Source organism: Eurypyga helias, unplaced genomic scaffold, assembly GCF_000690775.1.
Source record: "Eurypyga helias isolate BGI_N326 unplaced genomic scaffold, ASM69077v1 scaffold16893, whole genome shotgun sequence".
Taxonomy (NCBI): domain Eukaryota; kingdom Metazoa; phylum Chordata; class Aves; order Eurypygiformes; family Eurypygidae; genus Eurypyga; species Eurypyga helias.
This window is the reverse complement of record NW_010240710.1, coordinates 3,359-11,224: the sequence shown is the minus strand read 5'-3', so window position 1 is coordinate 11,224 and position 7,866 is coordinate 3,359. Positions and strand designations below refer to the sequence as shown.

At 60.3% G+C, this 7,866-nt stretch overlaps 1 protein-coding gene across 1 annotated transcript in view; it reads right to left on the bottom strand.

Annotated features, from left to right (window-relative positions):
* Window positions 1-7,866, bottom strand: part of LOC104507296 (unconventional myosin-Vb-like) — a gene marked incomplete at its 5' end in the record, with an annotated part of 13,031 nt that overhangs the window by 2,907 nt on the left and 2,258 nt on the right. Inside the window, 22 exons of the mRNA XM_010148529.1 lie at window positions 46-145; window positions 331-517; window positions 1,158-1,255; window positions 1,338-1,565; window positions 1,734-1,847; window positions 2,067-2,212; window positions 2,350-2,443; window positions 2,609-2,818; window positions 3,526-3,765; window positions 3,856-4,012; window positions 4,166-4,377; window positions 4,610-4,721; window positions 4,802-4,888; window positions 5,030-5,127; window positions 5,275-5,424; window positions 5,685-5,687; window positions 5,997-6,080; window positions 6,478-6,600; window positions 6,673-6,813; window positions 7,095-7,176; window positions 7,364-7,629; window positions 7,741-7,853. Coding sequence (XP_010146831.1) covers window positions 46-145; window positions 331-517; window positions 1,158-1,255; window positions 1,338-1,565; window positions 1,734-1,847; window positions 2,067-2,212; window positions 2,350-2,443; window positions 2,609-2,818; window positions 3,526-3,765; window positions 3,856-4,012; window positions 4,166-4,377; window positions 4,610-4,721; window positions 4,802-4,888; window positions 5,030-5,127; window positions 5,275-5,424; window positions 5,685-5,687; window positions 5,997-6,080; window positions 6,478-6,600; window positions 6,673-6,813; window positions 7,095-7,176; window positions 7,364-7,629; window positions 7,741-7,853 — 3,045 coding nt within the window. The remainder of the gene's footprint in view (window positions 1-45; window positions 146-330; window positions 518-1,157; window positions 1,256-1,337; window positions 1,566-1,733; window positions 1,848-2,066; window positions 2,213-2,349; window positions 2,444-2,608; window positions 2,819-3,525; window positions 3,766-3,855; window positions 4,013-4,165; window positions 4,378-4,609; window positions 4,722-4,801; window positions 4,889-5,029; window positions 5,128-5,274; window positions 5,425-5,684; window positions 5,688-5,996; window positions 6,081-6,477; window positions 6,601-6,672; window positions 6,814-7,094; window positions 7,177-7,363; window positions 7,630-7,740; window positions 7,854-7,866) is intronic.

The window sequence follows — 7,866 nt, the reverse complement described above, 5'->3', positions numbered from 1 at the left end:
CCCCCCCCCCCCAAAGCCAGTCCCATGCCTCCCTCCTATGCAGGCACTTGCCTGTGAGCTCCTGGATCTGCTTTGCACAGGTTCTCAACTGTTTCTGGAGCTTCACTGTGGTCCTCTCCTGCTTCTGCAGCTTCTGGGCCAGCTCCTGGGCAGGGACAGCCCTGGTAGGGCTCAGCCAGCCTCCTTTGGCTGGACACCCCCACTCCCTAGGTGGGAGCAGAGCTGGGGGGATGCACCAGGGTGTCCCACATTGTTCCCTTAGGGGCTGCTGCAGCTCGCCACAGGCCAAAGGGGTAGAAGCCAGCCCCAAGCCCAGCCCCCACCCCTTACCAAGTTCTCCTCCTTGAGCCTCAGCACATGCTGCTGCAGTCCCTCCTGATCCTGGTGACGTTGCAGGTCCTGGATGAGGGCTGCCTGCTGCTGGCTTAGCTGCTTGAGTGAGCAGATGTCAAGGTGCAGCCCTTCCACCTCCTCCTCGTGCTGCTGCTTCTCATCCTGCAGCTGACTTGCCAGCAACCTACACACGTGCAACCCAGGGAAACTGAGGCCCCAACCTCCCTCAGTTGCCACATTGCATCCCTTGGAGGCTGCTGGGGGGGGGAGGATTTCTCCCATGAAGCCTCCAAGCTGGGAACACTTCCTTGCCCAGGCACACTGGGGACAGGGCAGAGCATCTCCTCTCCAGCTGCACTGAGCCTTGAGCTCACCTGGAACAGCCCAGCAACAGCCTGCACCAGCCCTGCCCTCTTAGGGCTCTTCTTAAGCCCAGGGTAACCAGTCTGCTCATGCAGTGTGGATGCCCACGCTGGGAGCAAGGTGGGATGCTCCAGCCCCCCAAGGAAAGCACATCTGGGTGCAGTGAAGAGCAAGGAAGGAGAGCCAGGGCTACCCCACACCCAGCTGGGCACCAAGGGGCAAGCTGCCCTTGCTCTCCCAGCCCAGGTGGGCTGCTGGTGCCCATCACATGGGAAGTGGGGGCTGCTTCCAAGAGGATTTGCAACTGCCCAGCACCACAGCACTGCAGAGGCCAGGCAGCTGCAACCCAAGCTGTGGCTGGCTAAAGCACCAGAGAAAGCCCCACCAGCAGCACAGATGCAGCAGTCCAGTGGGGGGACACCAGCCTCAGCTGGGGACCATCTCCTCAAGGCCACACTCACCTATTGGTAACCTGCACCGCATCATATGCGTGCTTCAAGTCATCATCCGTTGCCACCTTCTCCGGGCTCCTGCCCAGTCCCAGCATCTCGGCTATGTTCTGCAGGGAGAGGAGAGCAGGGTGAGGCCAGCCCCACCAGCCTGGATCCAGCCCTGCTCACAGCAGTGGGACAGGGGCTCACCCTGCGCTTGAGGAAGTCCAACAGTTTCCTCTCCTCTGGCTCCACAGGGGCCTTGGACCTCCGCAGCTCCTCCCGGGTCCGCGCCAGCTCCTCGTTGACAGCATTGAGCTTCCCCAGGAGGAGAAGGTATGCCTTCTCAAAGGGATCCTGGCCCACACCATCCTTTGGCAGTGCCTCACCACTGGGCTGTGGCCCCTCTGGCACTGGCTGCCAGCCCTCCTCCAGTCCCTGGGTGCAGAGACAAAGTTTGGCACAGCAGCCCATGCTGGACACCCCTCCCCTGTCGGACTAGCTGCCAGTCAGGAGTCCCAGGGCACAGCTGCTCCCAGAGACAGAGAAGGGACAATCCACTTCCCACTTCCAACCCCCTGTCCCCCCACCAGTGTCACCACTAGCCTCAGCCTGCTGCTCGGATCCATCTCGTGAGGGAGCTGTGGACATGGAGGACAAGTAGCTGCTCTCGGAGCCCAAGAAGCTCTCTGATGAAGGAGACCGTCTCAAGGTGCTTTGCTGAGTGAGTGGGGAGAAAAGGACAGGATTGTTCCCTCACTAGTGCAGAGCAGCAATAACCTCAGGAGGATCCCTGGCTTAGGGATCCCCCAGCATGTGAGTTTGGGAATCCTCTCATCTCACAGAGGGTGCCCTGGACCAGCCCACACTGCCTACTGCGCACAAGGAGCTGAGGGAGGGGTTGCCTAAGCCTCACCATGTCCCCGGCCAGCCCCTCACCCTGTGGAAGGCCACCTCATCCCGCAGGTTCTCATAGCCCTGCTCCAGGCGGGCGTACTCCTGCACCAGGCTCTGGTAGCGTGCCCGCTCCTCCTCCAGCTCCTGCTGCAGCCCCAGGCTCTCCCGTGCCGCACGCTGATGCTGCTCTGTGGGGACAAACACAGCAAGGAATGGGGACAGGCACAAGCCGGACAGCCAGGGCCCCTCTGTGAGGGGGACATGCAGGAAGACACCAAGCCTGCAGGACCAGCCCATACCCAGGGGATCAGAGGACCCCTCGTACCTTCTCGATCCTGCGACTGCTCCAATACACGCTGCATCAGGGCATCCCTCTCCTCCCCCAGCTGCAGCTTCACAGCTTCCACCTCTGCCAAGCGCTGTGGGAAAGCAGAGGGGCAGGTACAGCCAGAGCCCTGCCTGGGTTCAGCCCTGCCTGCCAGAGGTCTCCTCCAGGGACCAAACCATGCTGGAAGCAAAGATGCTGCCAGGTCCCTGGAGAGCCCCCCAGAGCCCCAGCAGAGCAAGAGCATCCCTAGACAGACCTGCCTGAGCTCCTCGACCTCCTGGCCCAGGCAGCTCCTCACACTGTGCTTCTCCAGCTCGGCCAGCCGCTCCTGCAGCTGCTGGACCAGGGCATCACGGGCTGAATCCTCCCGCAGCTGCTGTATCTCAGCCCGCAGGCACTGCACCTCCTCCGCATGGGCAGCGTTCAGCCCCGAGAGCTGCTCCACCAGCCGCTGCTTCTCCTGGGCCTTGGGCCAACAGACAGAGCATGTCAGGCAGGTGAGCAGGAACAAGGGCATGTCCTCACACGGATCACATCGGGGGGAGCCCCTGCATACTCAGGCTGCTCTTCCACAATGCACCAGGATACCCCACTTCCCACCTACCTGTTTGGAGCCCTCAGCCTCCAGTATCACCTCAAACTGAGCTCAAGCCTGGCAGAACAGATATCCAGGACATGCCACCCCACATGAGCTTTGCCATGGCTTTATGGTCCATTACTCACCTCCTGGCCAGCCCTGCTTCCCCCAACCCACCACAGGAGCCCTCCCTCCCCCTCCACAGGGACACCCAGAAATGGGGTGGCAACAGCCAAAGCAGAGACACTCACCCAGAGGGTGATGGCAGCTGCTGTCAGGAGGACACACAATGCCAGACCTGTTCCCAGCACATGGCACTGCTGCAAGGCCACACCCAACTGAGCACCCAGGGATGGGTGGGACCCAGGACCACCAGCCCCACATCCATAGGGAGCACTGAAAACCCAGGAATGAGATTTCCTACTCATGCATGGAGACACAAGTCAGGCAGGGTCAGCTCCTGCTCCAGGGCTGGGGGAGGGCTGGAGACAAGGGCAGTTATGGTTTGGGCTGCGCAGGGACTGGTGAGAAGTCGTCAGCAGAAAGCCTCTTCCCACACACTCTGGGACACAGAAGGGGCTGAAGCCAGCACCCACCTGCTCATCCAGCCTGCACTGCAGCTGGATCACCTTGATCTCCATACCCTTGTGTAGCTGCTTGTAGTGCTCAACCGAGCGAGCCTCAGCACGCAGCCTCCGCAGCTCCCGGCATGCCCGCACCCGGCGGTAGCAGCACTGCAGGTAGACAACAGCCCCACGCAGGCGGGCATAGCGGGTCCGGGCCAGCCAGCCCCTGACAGCAGCCTGGATCACCATGGCTTTCTGGTGCCACACCATCTGTAGAGGGAGAGTGAGGTATGGGCACTGCCGACAGCGCAGCCCCCACGGGGTGGGATTAGGTCACCCACTGTCCTGCCAGGCTCCTACCTGTTGGTAGAGACGCCGGGCAAACATGCCCCGGGCAAAGGCTTGGATGGTGATGGCAGCCTGGCACATGCATAAGTAGGAACGCCGGGCCAGAACCATTCTCAGGGTCTTTTGCAGAACCACAGCAGCCCTGGTCCTGCGCAGCACCCTGGTGACCCTGCAGGGAGGACAGGGAGCAAGGCCTGCAGCCCAGGCACACCACAGGGATGCCCAGGTCAAAGCCCAGAGCCAGGACCATTGCCAGCTCACTCCAAGGCTGAGCTCTGTCTCAGCTCATTGTGGCTCCCTCCCAGTCCGGTCCAACACTCACCTCCGGGCCCGCCAGCCCCGGGCGTGGCGTTGCAGGCAGGTGGCCGCAGCACGAGCTTGTCCCAAGCGCCTCCGCACCAGCCAGCCCCGCAGGTGCCTCTGCAGCAGGGTGCAGGCTGCCCTCAGCCGCTGGTACCGCAGCTCCTCCAGGTAAGCCACTTGGCCAGCACGGAAAAACACCTTACTGTTCCCACACTGGTACTTGCTGGGGTCCTGCGTGCAAGGGTGGAGTCAGTCCCAGGCACAAAGCACACCCCAGCCAAGCTCCCCCCAGGAGCATTGCCCCTCAGCCACTGATCTCCCCATCCAAATTCCCTCAAGGCAGGTTCCTCCTCATGCCCCTGCCTACCCATTTCTGTACCCTGCTGGACACCCACACACAGTGAGAAGCATCTGCAGGGGATGCTCTGGTACCACAACTGCACCCCCCAGGCAGGACTCTTACTTGGAGCAGTCTCCCAAGAGCAAGGCTGCAGATCTGCTTCTCACCAGTGCTTGCCAGCTCCTCTTTGCTCACCAGAGCCCTGTACCTCACTAAAAACTCCTGGTATGTCCACCTGTAGGTGACAGAAAGGGGTGAGAGGTGCTGTGGCTGGAGACAGGGAGTACCCAGGCTGCTGCTGAAGCAAGGGGGTACCTGGAGGGGTAGCCTGAGGCACTGATCCGGATAGTGTCCAGGACCCCACAAGCTCGTAGCTGCTCCACTGCTCGCCTGGAGTCAAACCTGGGGCAAAGAGGGGCTGATGTAGATTGGACACCCAGACAGCTTGGCACACTCCAAGCCAAGTGCCAGGGCAGTAGGGACAGCAGTGCCCCATAACGTCCCCAGCCCCATGCCCTTCTGCCTCCCTAGCCAGGCACTCACACAAAGGGCTGCTTGCCATCGTTGGGTTTGATGCAGCGGATATAGTGTGGTGTGGTGCTGCTCAGCATCTCCATCAGCCGGGTCAGGGAGGCTTTGAACTGCAGAGGACAAGGCAAGCATGATCATGGCCAGCAAGAACATCCCAGGGCTGGTGGAGTCCCCCAGGATGGGACTCACAGGGGTCCCTTTGGGGCTACCCCAGCCTAGTTTTTCTAGGGCCAGCACACATTTTCCCCACCCCATACCTGGGTGGCAATGGACTTCTTGTTCTTTTGGCTACTGGGCAGCGATCTGCGGCTGGAGCGAACACCCATCCTGGGCCCACTGGACCTGCGCGACTGCAGGGACACATGGCCATCCCCTTCCTCCAGGAAGAGCTCAGCAAGCAGGCCAGACTGTGCAGAGCAGAGCTGTGAGAGCTAGGCAGACCTTGCAGCAAGCATCACCCACCACTCAGAGCCACCCCCACCAAGAGAGACAGCCCCTAAAAGTGTACAGGTTCCACAGAAGCCAGCTTAGTGTCTAGTTCTCTGCTACAGCCCAGATGTGCCACATCCAGCTGTGCCCCTGCCTACTGCATCCCCCAGGAAAAACTAAGTGCAAGCCATGGGCACCTTCCCAGGCATGCTCAAGAACCCTCCAAGATATCCCTTACCTTCTACAGAGGCCATGCAAGGTGGAAGGGAGAAGTGACAGACCTGAAAGCAGCAGGACCCTCCAGCCCACTCAGCAGACATATCTAAGGCACCTCACAAGATGGGGAAACCCAAGAGAGGAACAGGGTAGGGAGTACCCACATCTCAGGGCACCCGACCACAGTCAGTTCTGCATGGGGCTGTACCAGCAGGCAGACAGGTATTTACCCTGCATGGCTTATAACCCCTTCGTCCTTCCCAGCCCCAGACTCCTAGGACCACAACCCAGCCAGGCTCTGCCCTACACAGTCCCTGCTCAGGGTGGCTCTCACCTTGCTGGCTCGCAGCAGCCCCACCAACTCCTCAGGGACAGCATCCCTGTTCTTCTCCACAAACCCATCACACTGGTATTCCACCTGGCAGGAGACAAGGCAGACACCAGCATTAGCAGATTCCCAGACAGGCTTTATGCAGGGCTCTGCTGTCCAAGGCTTTTGGAAGAAGTCCTGCAGGAGTTGGAGCTGGCAGTGACCACAGCGCCCAGCTCCTGTCCTGCTGCAAGGCTACTGATGGGAATCATCACAGCCAGAGTTTCCATATTTCTACCTTCAGGTAAAGAGTTGCAGCCCAGCAGTTACAGCAGCACAGCCAGCAGGATCCACTTCCCAGCCTGGGAGGGCACAGATGGCAGCTGCCACAGCCTCTCAGGACAGTGTGAGGCTGCAGGAGCTGCCACCACCAGCTCTAGACAGGGTAGGCTGGGTTCCTGTCAGTGCAGAGCCACTGCCAAGCCCTCCCTACAGCTTCCCCTACCTTGCCAGCAAAGTGGCACACAACAAAAGCATCCATGGGCCTCTTGGGCTTCTGGAAGTGTGAGCTGCCGAGATGGGTCTGGTAAAGCTTCTGGGCCCAGCTCCCATCACTACCCTGGGGCATCTGAAAATCAAATAGGTCAGAAGGGAGGCTTTGGGTGGCCACAGCAGCCTGCTCTCAGCACCTCTTTCCCACCTTGCACTCCTCATTCAGTAGGTCCAGGATGCCCAGCCGGCCCTCAATGAGCTCAATGCATGGCTGGTTGTCACAGAAGTCAACGAAGACCCAAGGGATCTCCTCAGTCACATACTCCTCCTGCTCCAGCTTGAAGACATGCTGGAAGGCAGGGAGAACAGAGCAGAACTGAGCCAGGAGTGTACAGAGGCAGGCTGCAGGCAGTGGCTTTGTTTCCATGAGACACTGAGTAGCCCTGCTCCTGGAGCAGGAGTACTTTGGGAGAAAGGAGGGGACCATGCCCAGCTCCCAGAGTCCCATGTGTGCAGGGGCTGAAGCACAAGCCATATTCAAGGCAGAGCACCAGAAGCAACAGCACAGCAGGGATGTGCAGAGCCCCCCCACTAGCTCCCAAGAAGAAAAAACATCTGGGTGACACCCACCAGGTTGAAGAGCTGCTGCAGCTTCTCATTGGCATAGTTGATGCAGAACTGCTCAAAGCTGTTGAGCTCAAACATCTCAAACCTGTGGGCAGCAGAGACCTGTCTCATGCAGCTGCCAGGCACAAGCACCCAAGTGGCCCCACTGCAGGGAGGGGTGCTGCCCCATGTCCCAGCTGGAGCAGTTGGTGGCTGTAGACCTGCAGCCACAGCTGAGGCAGGAGCAGGACCGCGCTCTTCCAGGCAGCCCAGCAGAGAGGAGCTGCTCTTACCCATAAATGTCCAGGATGCCAACAGAGGTATGGTGACCCTCCAGCGACCGCAGGGCTCGGTTCACCCGGCTCACTATCCACCTGAAGACCTGCCCATACATATGCTTGGCCAGGGCATCCCGGGAGTCCAGTGCCTGCTGCCTGGAGAGGGGCTTCAGGTAGGTTTCACTAGCAGTGACCAGCTTACGGTGGCAGAGCCAGCGTGTCACCTGCAGTGACTCAACGCCCAGCAGTGTGCAGAACAGCTCTAGGGCCTCATCAGCGGGCTGCAAAAGGACCAACCCAGTCACCGTGGTGTTGGGACTTGGCTCCTGCAGCCAGTACAGCTCAGGGGCCAGTTGGGGATGCAGGGTGCAGGCAGCAGACTCTCACCCTACCTCCACAAAGCAGCCATCCCCACGGCGGTCCTTCCCCCTGACCACAATGTTGCCGAGGTGCAGGATGGAAGCCAGGATGCGGAATAGCTCCAGCTGATCAGCCTCAGGAATTCCTGAGGAGACGGC